Source organism: Lissotriton helveticus, unplaced genomic scaffold (genome assembly GCF_964261635.1).
Source record: "Lissotriton helveticus unplaced genomic scaffold, aLisHel1.1 SCAFFOLD_1137, whole genome shotgun sequence".
NCBI classification, from domain to species: Eukaryota; Metazoa; Chordata; class Amphibia; order Caudata; family Salamandridae; genus Lissotriton; species Lissotriton helveticus.
Genome location: NW_027611952.1, coordinates 6059 through 23126, shown reverse-complemented (window position 1 = coordinate 23126; position 17068 = coordinate 6059). Strand labels below are relative to the sequence as shown.

The window sequence follows — 17068 nt, the reverse complement described above, 5'->3', positions numbered from 1 at the left end:
CTCATCCATCTCTGTGTGTGTGACGTCTATCTGGAACCTTTTACCCGTACACCTCAGAAATACATCAAATGAGAATGTTTTGCGAAACACCTGAAAACTAAGGGGCCAATTACGATGGCGGGCATCGCTGATGGAAAAGGGACTGCCCTCCACAGGTGCAGCGGCCCCGCAAAACAAATTAGGATGCGCCCACCACACAGGCGGGTGCATCCTGTATGTTTACATTGTGGCAGGTGGCAGCACCTGCCTCACTGTAAAAATAAATTTGCATGTACAACGTGGCTGCCACCTTGTACATGCAAATGTAGGGGGGTACCATAGGTAGCCCCCACGTGCAGCACCCCACCCCCCTGGGGGCCAGCAACGGGCCTCCGAAGGCATTTTCGGCCTGTCCTTTTGTGGCGGGAACTCCGCCACAAAAGACAGGCATCCTAATGCCCACGGCGGTGCCTGCACGGCACCGCCTCAATAGCCCCATAGTACCGGGTCCCGCAAGGGTGGCGGAAAGGGACCGCCTTGCGGGACCACGGCAGATGGTCTTTCCATCTGCCTCGGTACCTGTCCCATTCCCACTGCCATCCTAATTTGGCGGTGGGAATATTCAGGGTGATGGCGGGAAATCTGCGACCGCCGGCCCCTAAGTGTCACTACCTTATTCGGTATGCACTTTTGCACCGGGACACAATTTGAGTAGATGTAGGCGGTACAAGTTCCTTCATTCAAATCATTCAATTTAATGGGGTAAAGGGAGTAGTAAATCGCAATGAAAAAATTCTCCTTGGCGATGTAATTACCCACGATGTATAATGCACTCTATGTAGTTCCCACAATGTGGTTGGACATGACGCAGTAACAGACAACCAAACCAAAATCCTTAGAAAAACGTTATTTACCATGAGAGCGCCTTTAAAAGTTGTGTACACACATACATATATGGATTCACTGAAAAACAAAGGTTAAAGGTACCCTTAAGTTAGGTGAAAATGTCAGTTAAAACATGCTGTTTTAAACAAACAAAATCACTGAAATTCACCAGTTATAATTGTCTCAAGACACTATAACTCATGCCTTAAAGTAAGTCATCAATTATGTTATTTCAGATGTTACAGTGCTGTTATCATTAATGTCATAGAACAGCTCATGAGTAATGTAATATGTGAGGTAATTAGCAGTGCATGGCAAGGGGCATGAGCTATTGTTACTTTGGGGCACAAGTTATAGTTACTTGAGATAACTTTAACTGGTAACTTTCAGTGGCTTCTAAGCAAAACTTTGGGCCAAGACACTATGTTGCATATTTACAAAAGAAGTGACGGAGTGCAGCGTTGGGCTTGTTGGCTTAACGCCGCGCTCTGCCACTTATGAAACACAGGAATGCGCCATGTTTACAAGAATACGGTGCAGCCCTGCATTGCTCCCTGCGCTGGCGCTAAATTTAGCTGCCTAGTGCCAAGGGTGCCTGTGCTGAGGGTAAGGATTGTTTATCTGCAGGAAGGTGTTCCATTTCTGCACATAAACAATCACAAATGGCGTTTTGTAACTTCTATGTGTGCTGCTTTATGCAGCACACATAGAAGTTGCAACTCGTCATTTTATAAAAAATTATTGTTTATGTGCAGGAAGGGTCACTTTTCTGCACATAAACAATACATGGTGTTTTGCTGTTTCGCGTCCTGCACAACGTAGCAAACATAGAAACAGCAAAAACAAGGAGAAATAAAGCATTTCTCCTCATTTCACTAAGGTAAGATTAGGTTTTCTCTGGTCTTAATTTTGACGCTGCCCCATATTTACGCCACCCGTGTAAATATGGGGAAGCGCAAAAATCAACGGGTGTTGTGCTGGATCGCCCATAACACCACTCATTGCTCACCACTGTCACGCTTAGTATAGCATGAAAGGATACCTTATTTACAAGGCCGCGTTCAGCTATGTTAAGTGGCTTAACTCTGTCTTGTAAATAAGGCAATGCCTGTATCGCCACAGGAACGTCACTAAAAGTGAGGTTCTTGTGGCAATAGGGGATTGAAATATGCCCCTAATTCGTTTACAAATCAAGCACTGGCAATACCACACTACGTATGTATGCCTGTGAACCACTAAAGTGGTGGGCTACCATGAATGCATAAGTTCGAGAGGCCAGTTAGCGCTCAATCAAATATAGTGCTGATGTTAAGATTTCAGAAGAATATCAAGCATAAATGCTGATTTGGGTTTCTGGCCTCAGGTGAAAGTAATTAAACTCAGGATCATAGACTGCAACCTGCCAAATTAATAATCAATACACAAGTAATTCTGCATCCCCCTGGAGAATTTGCGACACAGCCTACTAGAACACAGATTGCATCACAAACTTAGAGACAGGTCACAAATGTTGGTGCGTAAATTGCGACCCCCTATTTGCAACCTGTTTCTTTGTACACCAATCCCCTGGTGCCTTGTCCACTGCACCCTTATTAGTTTATTGCTGAATCTTTCATTTCCTGCACCTTATATTCCATGCCTTGGCCTGTGCAATAGATGTCTTCACTTAGAGAGGTGGTGAAGTGTGGTGCAGCGGCCAGAGCGGCTGACTTCGGAGCACAGGGTTCACGGTTTGATCCCCGGCTACAGCGGCAACTCAGCTCAGCACCATGTGACTCTGGGCAATAGCTCACTTAGGGGCCCATTAGGATGTCGGGCGGATCGCCACCGCCATGCGGGTGGTGGCGATCCGCCCGACATCCTTGTCCGCCTGCCACCCATTCCCCCCGCCATAGTAATATGCGGTGGACGGAAACACCGTCTGCCGCTTTTCCGCCCGACACCTTGCGGCCGGGGCGGAAAAGGGTTTATATGGTGGCGGTGTCTATCAGACTCCGCCAGCCATATTAGGATGGACCTTGAGAGATGCCTTTCCGTGGCGGCAATGCCGCCACGGAAAGGCAGGCGGTCTTTACTTTGGGGGCCCCCTGCAGGCCCCCATGGTGAAGGCGAGGTGGGGGTGCACATGGGGGGTACCTGTGGTACCCCCCTGCATTTGCATACACAATGCGGCAGACACCGCGCGGTGCCTGCCGCTTTGTGTATGCAAATGCATACCATGCATTCATAACATTGCAGCGGGTGCCGGTGTCAACACCGCCCGCCGCAATGTTATGAATCCATGATGCGCCCGCCAATGTGGCGGGCGCATCATAATGCCCATGGTGGGACTGACGCTCAGTTCGTGGGCGGTTCGTTTTGCATGAGGATTTCGGACAGGCAAAGTCCGCCCACCATCCTAATGGGGGGCATCATTTCCATGACGGCCCCCAGCGCCTTGAGACCCGTAAGGGTGACTAGTTCACACTTTACAAATACGGATTTACATTTGATTTTTTTCACTTATTCATTATGAGTCACCACATCGTTCCTTCCACTCACCTCCATGGGGAACTGCTTTCCATCCACTCTGTGCTCTGAGCCAGGAGTTGAGCTTCCGTTCCCCCAGTGAAAGTGGAAGGCTACAGCCGAATATTGTGCCGGGAGCCCGCCTCCAGTGATGCTGAGTCCCTGGTCCAGCTCCACTTCCACTGAAAGATTAAAATAATGTGATCTGAGGGACAGAGAGATACTACATATTCTCTAGTGAGACCATAACTAACAGCATGCACATGGGGTTGTTCCTGACTATCTGGAGACCTGTGTCTACTGGTTAGTGAGAGATGGGCTACCGAGAGTGAATATTCAGCTCCAACTTACCTGGAAATGTGGGTCAGAAAGAGATTTCTCTTCTACTGGTGTGGTCTAGATTGGTGCACAGTCTAAATATCGAGTTTTTCATTGCGACCTACAGTAATATCGAGTTGTAAATATCGTAGGGACAGAATATCGAAACCAAGAATATCGACAACCAGAATATCGACCTGAAGGTAATAAATATAGTTTTTGTTAATATTGAAGTTAGTAATATCGATAGCAAAAATATCGGTTACTAATATCGATATATATATTAGTGTTATGTATTATATTATGTATTTATATGTTTGTGTTTATATTTTTTGTTAATTATTGTACTAGTTTTAGAATATATGTATACAATATTTAGAAGTTAGTAATATGTTTTAAGTAAATTATGTGTTTAAGTTCCGCAGCGGGTTGTGGGTTTATAGGGGAATAGGATGGGAAGTAATTTAATTATAGTAAATTAATTTAAAAAAAATAGGAATTAGTCATTATTTTTAAGTACATTTTGCGTTTTAGTTCTGTAGCGGGTTTATGGGTTTATCGGAGAAGAGGGTGGAAAGTAATTTAATTGTAACTAAGTAAATATGTATTGGTATTGAGAATTAATGGCATGTTAACTAATTATTAATTGGTAATTAATTTTTATTAATTGGTCATTAATTCTTATTAATTGATTAATTGGTAATTATATTAAGTGTATTAATTCATTATTGAAGTGTGTTGTGGGTTTATAGGGGAATAGGGTGGGAAGTAATTTAATTCTAATTAAGTAATTATTTATTTTATTGTAGGTTATTGATAATTAATTTATTGTTAATTAATTTGTAATACATTTTAAATAATAGTGTTTTGTTTTGAAAATTAATATATTGTTCATGAATTAATAATTGGCAATTACTTTTTTATTAATTATTACTTATTGGTATGTAACAATAAATCATTGTTAATTAATTAATAATTGCTAAATACTTTTTAATAATTATTGCTTTTTGGTATTGAAAATTAATTATTCATTTATTTATTATTTAGTAATCAATTTTAAATAACTATTTTTTGGTATTTATCAATAATTTAATTGTTAATTATTAATTGGTAATTATTTGTCATTAATTATTTATTGTTATTTAATAATTAAATCATTATGTATTGTAACAAATTATATTAATTATTTGTGTTATTTTTACCCTTACGCTATCCAACACTTTCCCTACTGTTGCACTCTCTGGAGTTGGAATAGTAATTTTTACCTCTATGCTATCCAACACTTTCCATACTGTTGCACTCTCTGGAGTTGGAATAGTAATTTTTACCCCTACGCTATCCAACACTTTCTCTGCTGTTGAACTCTCTAGAGTGGAAATAGTAATGTTTACCCCTACGCTATCCAACACTTTTCCTACTGTTGCAGTCTTTGAAGTTGGAATAGTAATTTTTACCCCTACGCTATCCAACACTTTCCCTACTGTTGCACTCTCTGGAGTGGGAATAGTAATTTTTATCCCAATGCTATCCAACACTTTCCCTACTGTTGCACTCTCTGGAGTCGGAAAAGTAATTTTTACCCCTACGCTATCCAACACTTTCTCTACTGTTGCACTCTCTGGAGTGGGAATAGTAATTTTTACCCCTACGCTATCCAACACTTTCCCTACTGTTGCACTCTCTGGAGTTGAAATGGTAATTTTTACCCCTACGCTATCCAACAATTTCCCTACTTTTGCACTCTCCGGAGTGGGAATAGTAATTCTTACCCCTATGCTATCCAATATTTACTGTTTTAGTAAATGTAGTGTATAATTTATTTTAAAAATTTTTTTTTTTTACATTTGTTATATATATTTTGTATATTTTTACTTATATTGTTGTATGTGTATGTATGTATTTAATAATGTATAAAATGTTTTTTAACAATTTATATGTTATTAGAATAATTATTTGTAAATTTTATTAAGTATATATATCTTATTTTATATGTATATTTTACATTTTTTTAACATATGTAATACTTATAATTTTAAACATATGTTTAACTATGTTTATTTTAAATATATGTGTTATTTACTTGATTTTACATTATTTTTAAACATTAAAAAAAACAATATTTTTAACGATATTTTTTACCTCAATATTTTTGTACTTACCATAATGTAGATAGGACTTCGATATTATTGACATTGATAGTTCGCCTCCAATATGTTTGACGTCGATTTTTTTACGTCAATATTCCGTCAGTGATTCGTCTAGTTTGTACTGTTGAGGATTTTCTATCTGTATGCACGACAAGCACTTTCTCACATCTGCCCCATGTTGAATAGGGTGAACTTTCTCAATGGTGGGGCCCTGGTACACATTAAGTCTTTCTACTAGTGTGTTTCTGGTTGAACTGCATGTCTTCTCTCAATTTTGAGACTCAATTTCATGCACCTGTGTGTCCTAGCTTGGACAGTTGGACCTCTCTCATCTGTGAGTCCTATGTTAGACTTTGAGGTCTCGCTTACATGTCTGTCTCAGGTTGGACACTGAGGCCCTTCTCACCTGCATTCCCAAAGTTTGGACTCACTGATGCAATTTTAGTAAACTGAACGGAGGACCCTTACCCTGTGTGAGCCCTGTTGACTCAGTACCGGAGCCCTTCTCCTGCCACCGGCTGCGCAGCTCACCCCCCGCCGCCGCTTTCAACACTTCACAGCGGCCGCCGAGTGGGGGCGAGCGCCTGGTGGAACTACATCACCCAGCAGCCTTCCCGGAAGTGCTTCACACGGGAAGCGCGCCAGGAGCCGCATAAGAGCAAGCGTCACTCCCGGGCGAGTGGGACACCCTGATGCAATTTTAGTAAACTGAACGGAGGACCCTTACCCTGTGCGAGCCCTGTTGACTCAGTACCGGAGCCCTTCTCCTGCCACCGGCTGCGCAGCTCACCCCCCGCCGCCGCTTTCAACACTTCACAGCGGCCGCCGAGTGGGGGCGAGCGCCTGGTGGAACTACATCACCCAGCAGCCTTCCCGGAAGTGCTTCACACGGGAAGCGCGCCAGGAGGCGCATAAGAGCAAGCGTCACCCCCCGCCTCGCGGGAGCGCGCGGGGCAGCGCCGGGCTAAGCCCGGGCCAAGGGCGGGCCCGTTTCAGCCCGTTCCAGACAGTTCCAGGCTGGGCTGGGCCACCCCCCTTGGCTCCTACTTATCAGATGCTGCCATCATCTCAAAAAGGTACTGCCTGTAGACACTTGAGTACTTGGGAACCTGACTTCTAACCTTTACAAGGTTGGAATTGGAATAGTAATTTTTACCTCTATGCTATCCAACACTTTCCATACTGTTGCACTCTCTGGAGTTGGAATAGTAATTTTTACCCCTACGCTATCCAACACTTTCTCTGCTGTTGAACTCTCTAGAGTGGAAATAGTAATGTTTACCCCTACGCTATCCAACACTTTTCCTACTGTTGCAGTCTTTGAAGTTGGAATAGTAATTTTTACCCCTACGCTATCCAACACTTTCCCTACTGTTGCACTCTCTGGAGTGGGAATAGTAATTTTTATCCCAATGCTATCCAACACTTTCCCTACTGTTGCACTCTCTGGAGTCGGAAAAGTAATTTTTACCCCTACGCTATCCAACACTTTTTCTACTGTTGCACTCTCTGGAGTGGGAATAGTAATTTTTACCCCTACGCTATCCAACACTTTCCCTACTGTTGCACTCTCTGGAGTTGAAATGGTAATTTTTACCCCTACGCTATCCAACAATTTCCCTACTTTTGCACTCTCCGGAGTGGGAATAGTAATTCTTACCCCTATGCTATCCAATATTTACTGTTTTAGTAAATGTAGTGTATAATTTATTTAAAAAAATGTTTTTTTTTACATTTGTTATATATATTTTGTATATTTTTACTTATATTGTTGTATGTGTATGTATGTATTTAATAATGTATAAAATGTTTTTTAACAATTTATATGTTATTAGAATAATTATTTGTAAATTTTATTAAGTATATATATCTTATTTTATATGTATATTTTACATTTTTTTAACATATGTAATACTTATAATTTTAAACATATGTTTAACTATGTTTATTTTAAATATATGTGTTATTTACTTGATTTTACATTATTTTTAAACATTAAAAAAAACAATATTTTTAACGATATTTTTTACCTCAATATTTTTGTACTTACCATAATGTAGATAGGACTTCGATATTATTGACATTGATAGTTCGCCTCCAATATGTTTGACGTCGATTTTTTACGTCAATATTCCGTCAGTGATTCGTCTAGTTTGTACTGTTGAGGATTTTCTATCTGTATGCACGACAAGCACTTTCTCACATCTGCCCCATGTTGAATAGGGTGAACTTTCTCAATGGTGGGGCCCTGGTACACATTAAGTCTTTCTACTTGTGTGTTTCTGGTTGAACTGCATGTCTTCTCTCAATTTTGAGACTCAATTTCATGCACCTGTGTGTCCTAGCTTGGACAGTTAGACCTCTCTCATCTGTGAGTCCTATGTTAGACTTTGAGGTCTCGCTTACATGTCTGTCTCAGGTTGGACACTGAGGCCCTTCTCACCTGCATTCCCAAAGTTTGGACTCACTGATGCAATTTTAGTAAACTGAACGGAGGACCCTTACCCTGTGCGAGCCCTGTTGACTCAGTACCGGAGCCCTTCTCCTGCCACCGGCTGCGCAGCTCACCCCCCGCCGCCGCTTTCAACACTTCACAGCGGCCGCCGAGTGGGGGCGAGCGTCTGGTGGAACTACATCACCCAGCAGCCTTCCCGGAAGTGCTTCACACGGGAAGCGCGCCAGGAGGCGCATAAGAGCAAGCGTCACTCCCGGGCGAGTGGGACACCCTGATGCAATTTTAGTAAACTGAACGGAGGACCCTTACCCTGTGCGAGCCCTGTTGACTCAGTACCGGAGCCCTTCTCCTGCCACCGGCTGCGCAGCTCACCCCCCGCCGCCGCTTTCAACACTTCACAGCGGCCGCCGAGTGGGGGCGAGCGCCTGGTGGAACTACATCACCCAGCAGCCTTCCCGGAAGTGCTTCACACGGGAAGCGCGCCAGGAGGCGCATAAGAGCAAGCGTCACCCCCCGCCTCGCGGGAGCGCGCGGGGCAGCGCCGGGCTAAGCCCGGGCCAAGGGCGGGCCCGTTTCAGCCCGTTCCAGACAGTTCCAGGCTGGGCTGGGCCACCCCCCTTGGCTCCTACTTATCAGACGCTGCCATCATCTCAAAAAGGTACTGCCTGTAGACACTTGAGTACTTGGGAACCTGACTTCTAACCTTTACAATAATGACCAGGGGTTCCAGAAGTAAGACTGCTCTAAAAGCTGCTTCGTTCACAGGTCCCATTGACCTGTTCATCTAAAAAACTACTGAGGCTATTAATCAAAACATTTCTCTGTTAGAACGTAGGGTGTCCCAGGACCTTGCGATCGCCCGGAGATCGTCAATGGGCCCCATAGCAGCGGCCTTAACCCCATTTCCATCAGCTTCTCCTATCCCACTTCTATTACAGTCTGGTACAACAGCCCAAGTTCATTCCATCCCAAGTGCTGTTGATTTATCAGCTACTAACTTATCATTGGAATTGGAATCGACTGGGAGTCTTGAGATTACCCCGGACCTTGAGCGGATTCTGTCTGAAGAACCTGCACAAGATCCCGAACAAGAAACCCAGCTCAAGGGGGGTAGAGAAGGTGCTGTTCCAAAACAGCCAGAAGTCTATAAAAAGGGGAACAACACCAAACACCACCATAACACCAATAAAAAGAAAGGGTCTATCGTACCACCACTCAATAAAGCTCATTCCAGTAATAATTCTGTACCACCTGCTTTATCTAATCTGCAATGTCCCACACTGGACAATGTTCAAGAGGGTGGCCCCATTCTGATTGACTACGATACTCCACAACTCTTCGATAGATTCAGGGAATTATTAAAATACCATCTTCAACCCCTGGAACGGAGTATTATGGCAATTGAGAAGCAACTTGCCACACTCCTTGCTAAATTACCCAACCAGACCAGGGCGGGAATCGTAAATCCCGGGGGGGCTCGGTAGTGGACAATCCTGGGATCACACCAGCTAACCCAGTTAGACCACCTGTTATGCCCATAGTACAGGCAAAAACAAAAGAGCCATTAACCCCCCTACCACAAGCTTCAAATAATTGTGCTAATTCTAAGTCAACAGCCAAATCTACATCTCAGTCATCCTTATCAAATCAGCAAAATCCTTCTTTTCCTCCCCCTATAGTTCCACCTACAGTTGCCAACCTCACCGCGGCCAAGGGGTCTTTGCAGCCATCCCAAATTAAACCACCAGTGCCCCAAAAATCAAATTCTTCAGAGGGCAAGAGGGGCCTAGATCCAAACGCCCAGTTCATCTGTCACCTGAGGTCTCCCCATTTACGGTAATTCTAACGGGAGTACCCGAACTAACAGCAGGAACAGATGAACCATCCTGGTCCCTCCTGAATAAAATCCTTCAATGGCTTAGTATTAATAGGCCATTACAGCCCTCTAACACCAGTAGAATATCATCTGTCCGTAGAGTACCATGGGTGGGGGCGAGTCCCAAGAGTATTCAGGGGGATTGCATCATTGTTACTTGTGAAGACGCATCCACCGTGAATCATATTTGCTCGTGGCCTGATTTGGAGAAGAAAGGGGGAATCGATACCCATCGACTCTCCTTCTTCTACCCCCCCGTATATAACTATCACCCCCCAATACCGCCACCGAATTGGGTTTTACCTCCAGAACAATTATGGAACTATGGAGGTCCTTGGCTGACCCAAAAGAGCAGGAGTAGGGAATGGGTACCTCGTCCCTGGTATCCTAACAAAGGCAATTTCATGGGTGACGGGTGGCAAGGTATTCACACTAACAACAGATTCGACTGTCTTGAGATGGTTGATTGACTCTCTGCCCTACCATCATCAAGCCAGTCCGCCATCAGGCAGTTAGGGTCTGTTGCATGCGTGCAACCTGTCCACGAAAGTGTTATAGCAGCCCCCTCTTTGGATTATGTACCCCGCAGTGAACAAGTGGTCACATGGGAGGATTCTGTACAGGACGGCAGCCTTGCAGAACTTCTCCCTTTTAAAACTAACCCGAGTAATATCCAAACCCCTATCTGTAGGCCTGCAGTTGGGTATCCATGGAAAGGTGTTTCATGTACCAGTATTGAAGCATGTGTGTCCCTTGTTGTCCCTAGAATTGTCTTAGGTGAGAGTACCAAGGAGGTTAATTTAACTACACCCCGCGCCACCCAGTCGGAGCAAGCTGTCTATGGTACCACCGAGTCTACCGGCCTTACCCTCATTTCCTGGAATATTGCCGGTATTGCAGGGAAACTAGACACTCTCTTCTGGTCTAAGTTTATAGGGGAAGGATTTGATATAATCCTCCTCCAAGAAACCTGGTGCCAAGAGCAAATAAATATAGAAGGTTACTCATCCCACTGTCTTAAAGCCACTAAATCTAGTTCAGGCAGGGCCAAGGGGGGCCTTTTGTTACTTCTGTCCAATAAGCTACATAACTGTATAGTCAGAAGTAGCACGATTGTGGGAACCCATAGCCAGGTAGTGAGGGTTGAATGTAGTAAGGGAAATTTTTATAATAACATCTTTGATGCCTCCAAAGGGAACATTCTATTCCCCCTGGAAAAGGAAATTTTAAGGGTTCTGGGCACCTCCAACAGAAGGGCAGACGTTCTATGGGCTGGGGATTTTAATCTCCAGCCATGCCACCTATCAAAAGGGAATCCCTGCGGCCTTGGAATGGTGATGGTTAATCATCGGGGGAGTGCGGGAGAGTGTGAGGATTTTCTTCACTTCCCACATTGCCATTATGGTTCAATCTTAAACAAACTGTTAAATAAATTTGACCTACACTTGTTAAGCTGTAACAAAAACAGTTTGAATGTTATTTGTCCTACCTTTACAGGGAGGGATGCCGGGACATTCATAGACCATATTCTGTTCTCCAGCACAGGAGATTTCATAAACCTGTGTATCAGAGAGGAAAGTCTAAGTGACCATAATAGCATCTGCGTTACCCTTCCGGGACGAGGTGCTACACTAGCGACTGGAGAAACTTGTTCCACTGATATAGTACCTATTAGACCAAATGGTCTGAGGATCAGATGGTCTGGAACAAACTCTACGGCCAAACAGAGGGAGGTCATAATTAGTTGTAAAACGGAAATTAGTTATTGTTTAAAAAATGTTATTAACCCTGATTTCCTATTGTCACAATTTATTAATATTAACACCATTATAGAAGGTATTTTTACCAAGACATCCCCATCTAATAGAGCTATAAAGCGGGGATGGTTTGATAAAGCCTGCACAATCGCCCTAAAGGAATTGAAGAAGGTACTATGCATTAAACCCCGAGACAGTAATGGAATAAAACAATTAAGGGTCAACTACAAAATGGCAATTTTTAATAGGAAAAGGGTTTTACAAAGTGAAGCTTGGGATAAGCTAAAGGAAGCAGCTGAGACCAAAAACTGTAAACTTTATTGGGAAACAATCAACAGCCCCTTTTTAAATACTGATGGTATCCCGGAAATAACTTCCTACGTTGCATGCAATGACTGGATCACTCATTTTTCTAGTATTTTTAATCCAGAGGGGACACCCCTAGTTGTATCAGCTAGTGAGGCTTCATCCTGGATACCTCTACCCCTGGGAATAACCCTGGAGGAGGGTCATGAAGGGCTCTCCAAAAGCAAGGGGGGGAATGGCCCCGGGCCCAGATGGGGTCCCCATTGATCTATTAAAAGCAGAACCGAATTTGTGGGCTCCTATTCTGGTGAGGACTTTTAACTGTGCGGCAGAAGGTAACATCCCTCCCTCCTGGGGCCAATCAGTTATTATTCCCCTATTCAAAAAAGGTAGCAAATCTGAGGCTTCCAATTATCGTCCTATTTCTTTGTTGGACGCTTCAGTAAAGGTCATGAGCAGAATTCTGCTCAAAAGGCTAGAAACCTGGGCTACAGACTCGAATATTTTAACAAAAGTGCAATATGGCTTCAGGAAAGGCATGGGTACCCTGGAGCAATGCGTAAATTTGGACCTCATTTTTAATAAATATACTGTAGCTAAAAAGGGCAATCTTTTTTTATGTTTTGCTGACCTGAGCAGCGCGTTTGATTTAGTTGATCACGCCATTCTTTGGGAGGTTTTGTTAGAGTCAAGGAAATTGTCCATTTTCTGGCCAGGCTTTACGAGAAACTTTCCTGTAAGCTTCGTTATGGTACCCTAGGCGAATGTACACCGTTCCTCAAAGTTTCAAGGGGAATTCGCCAGGGATGCGTATTGGCCCCTCTTTTATTTTCCCTTTTTATTAACTGTATTGATCGTAACCTGGCCGATATCCCAGCAGATGCTCCCCTGATAGGAGGTAAACCTGTCCCAATCTTATTATATGCGGATGACGCTGTTCTCTTATCCCGCACTCAGCTTGGGTTACAGCGACTAATTGATAGTTTTATGCTGTTTATTCAAAACAGGAGGCTCCGTGTGAATAAATCCAAGACCTATGTAATGTTGTGCGGGCAGGCTGTAAATAAACTGAAGCATAACTTTTTTTTAGATAGCAATAAGATGACACACGTTAAATCTTTTTGTTATTTTGGAATTACTTACACTAATGACGGGTCATGGAGATCTGAGTTCGACAACATCAGACTGAAAATGTTGCGGTCCACCAGTAGTATATTTCGATTTGCATCCAAGCTTGGATCGAGAAGTATCCCAGATATGATCAATATATATAACATCCGTTGTGTTTCTTCTGCATTGTATGGGGCGGGCGTGTGGGGTCATACTGAAGGCCCTTCGCTCCAAAAAGACGAAAACAAGTTTTTAAAGAGACTGTTATGTGTCCCTCCTTCTGCCTCTGTACAACTAATTCACGATGAGGTAGGGATCGAGTTTATCTCTGACTTAGCAGCCGTTCGGCCACTCTTATTGTGGCGCTCTATTTGGGCTAAGCCAGAGACTCGATTCACTCAAGAGATTATCCTTGATTGTATAGGATTGGATTATTCATTACGCATACAGTGGTTGAAATACAATCATTTCTGGTACAAAACCTTATTTGAAATTGATGTTCTCCTTGACCCCGAATTGGCAGTTGCAATCCCCAAAAAAGAAATTAAACAAACATTTTTAAACTTTAAAAAGAATGAGCGAGATAAGGTGCATGGCGAGTTAGCCACCGTGAAGTTCTACAAGGAACTGAATTTAACCCCGGGGCTTCAAACCTACCTTGCGAACGTGTCCCGTCCCTCCCATCAATTTGTGCTAACTCGAGTTAGATTGGGTATTGTACACCACCTTGTGGCATTCCCAAACCAGAAAATAAGATCCGAAACTCCCTGCCCGTGTGACAACATTTCACGACAGAGCTGCTGTCATTTTCTACTTTTTTGTAAATTTTATCACTTTTTAGGGGTAAAGTATTTAAAACCCATCTTTTTAAAATATAATATCCGATCTTCAAAGAGCGCTCTAGTACTATTATCTTCCCTAGAGAACGTGGATATTTGTTTCTTTGCTGCTACTTTTATTTTAAAATGTACAGCTGTCAGGAAGAGCATAGTGCTGCTATAACTTTATATATTCCTGTCTGTACATTAATGTCCTTGTTTATGCTGTTTTATGCCCACAGTATGTATACGTATGGTCCTTTTTACATATATCAAATTATTATTCCCGTGTTTGCCCGAGCCATATTTGAATTTTTGTTTTAAAATGTACAGCTGCCAGGAAGAGCATAGTGCTGCTATAACTTTACATATACCTGTCTGTACATTAATGTCCTTGTTTATGCTGTTTTATGCCCACAGTATGTAAACGCATGGTCCTTTTTACATATATTAAATTATTATTCCCGTGTTTGCCCGAGCCATATTTGAATTTTTGTTTTAAATTGTACAGCTGCCAGGAAGAGCATAGTGCTGCAATAACTTTATATATTCCTGTCTGTACATTAATGTCCTTGTTTATGCTGTTTTATGCCCACAGTATGTAAACGTATGGTCCTTTTTACATATATCAAATTGTTATTCCCGTGTTTGCCCCAGCCATATTTGAATTTTTGTTTTAAAATGTACAGCTGCCAGGAAAGCACTTGGTGTGATAAATATATTTATTCCTGTCTGTACATACATGACCTCTTTTTAGCTTTTCAGCTATGTTTTACATTTCTTATTACTTCTGAGTATATTTTGAGTCATTTTTAGAATTATTATATATGCAATGAATTGTTTTTAGATGTTTTTGCTTGTATGATTTGTATTTCTCAAATCGAATAAAAGCTTATGACTTGACTTGATGTGCCCAAGGTTGGTCAGTGAAACCTGTCTCACCTGTCTGCCCCAGATTAGACAGTGAGGCATCGCTCACATTTGGGGCCTTCTTGCACACGGACATGTCTGTAGCCTGTGTGTACCAGCTTTGACGTTGAGGCCTCTCACACATGTGTGTTCCCGGGTGAGCAGAGAGTCCTCTATCTGTTGCCTGCCCCAGATTGAACAGTGCGGGGTCTCTCACCTGTGTGTCCCAGGTTGGTAAGTGAGAGCAGTTTGCTTGCATTTTCATATCCAGTGAACGTGAAGGGAGTGAGGGTGGAGTTGTAGACAGCAAGTTCATCAGTAATGTTTACAGGGGATTGACGGCTCCCATTGCAGCTGCCCAATGTGCTCCAGGTAAGTGGACCTGTGGGAAGAGATAGACACAAACGTAACAATATTTATGAATTTGTCAAGCAAGGAAGTTTAAGGGCGCTCGGACCCCAAGAACTGGAATATCATGGCCACCCTTACTTGAATAATTTAGATACTCATGACACATTTGCTATTGTGGTTTCTTGTCAAGAGTGGAGCATAATGTTTTCTCCACCAAAAACATTTATAATATTTGCTTTTGAGGTCATTTCATTACCGTAGGCAAGGCAAAATGTAAGCAAATAGGTCTATTTTTTGTTAGTTGAAGTGTTTGGTAATAGTGGAGTACTTTGGACCAGATTTATCAAACTATCACGCAACACAGCGCAACAAGACACCTTGCTGTGCTGCTTGACAGGGAGAGGGACACCTTCCTGCACAAAAACTATCCTCAGTTTTTTTCCCCTTTCTACATGTACTTCAGGATGCAGCACACGTTGAAAGAGAACAAAAACAAGGAGAAATAAACATATTTCTCCCCATAACGACTCCACTGGGAAAGTGCAGCATTTTGACGCATTCCTAAGTCTACAGCTCATAGTACTTCTGGGAATGTGCCAAAATCCATGGGTGGATACGTGGAAACACCCATGCTTCACCAGTGGATCGCCTCTCTGGTTTAGAGTAATACAAGGCAGCTGACTTGTGTTGCTTTACTCTACTCCAAGTTTTCCAAGCCATGCAAGGTGTTCTTGTGTGGCTTGACAAATCTCACTCTAGGGTTTGCATCGCCCTGTTTCCCCTTCCATGGTCCAAGGGCGAAGCAAAACCTTTGATACCCTGCCCCTTTGTGTCTCTTGCCACCAGCTGTTCAAAGAAGAAAATCCTATAATGAACCAGCATCATGGGTTGCAACTAACACTTAGAGGTTGGGCCTCTGACTGTAGTTCAAACAGGCTGCATAATAATTCTCTTAAACTGTTTGACTCTCTTACTCTAACTTAAGACAGAATCCCCATGAGCCATGTCCATTACTGAGCACTGCATCAGTCCGCAGAAATAAAGCACCCATCGCCAACTGGACAGGCATGGAATAAGTGAAGAGGTCTACAGAGTACTGTTAACCAACCAAGAGACCTGCAGAAATGTTCAAAGCTGACAACTTATTGAAAATCATAAACTGCGCACCAGTCTCTCATACTTCTTTATCCATGATACTGCAAAGGGCTATGTCGTATACCACGATAATAGCCTCTGGTGGTCATCACATGCAACACGGACACACTTCTCATATAGGATTAAAAAAAAGACAATCCCTTTCCAACCACACACCCTACATACACACTGTAGCATGCTACCAATGTCGGCAAGCATTTCATCACACCACATAGGGGTAGTAAGCACTATTTAAATATTACAATACAATACATATATTTGTAAAGGTGACACTTATGTTGCTAGCATTATGACACTACATTTTCCACCACAATATTTTCAAAGATGGTATGTTGTCATACAACTGTCTGTGCATTGAAATTTGGATGGCCTTTGCTCTCTGCTGCAACCTTTAGTTTTCCACCAACATAGTGATGGAGCAGGGTTTACGCAAAATGAAACCTGCTCGAATTGAACCCCTAGTGATTAATACTAATTGTGTGGCGTGCAAACTT

General features: G+C 42.8%; 1 protein-coding gene across 1 annotated transcript in view; it reads right to left on the bottom strand.

The window, feature by feature from the left end:
- Window positions 1-16470, bottom strand: part of LOC144807260 (carbonic anhydrase 4-like) — a 63507-nt gene extending 47037 nt beyond the window's left edge. Inside the window, exons 1-3 of the mRNA XM_078673107.1 lie at window positions 16434-16470; window positions 15286-15450; window positions 3406-3554 (exon numbers count right to left, since the gene is read on the bottom strand). Of these exons, the coding sequence (XP_078529233.1) occupies window positions 3406-3554; window positions 15286-15450; window positions 16434-16470 (351 nt within the window). The remainder of the gene's footprint in view (window positions 1-3405; window positions 3555-15285; window positions 15451-16433) is intronic.
- Between the last annotated feature and the right edge of the window lie 598 nt (window positions 16471-17068).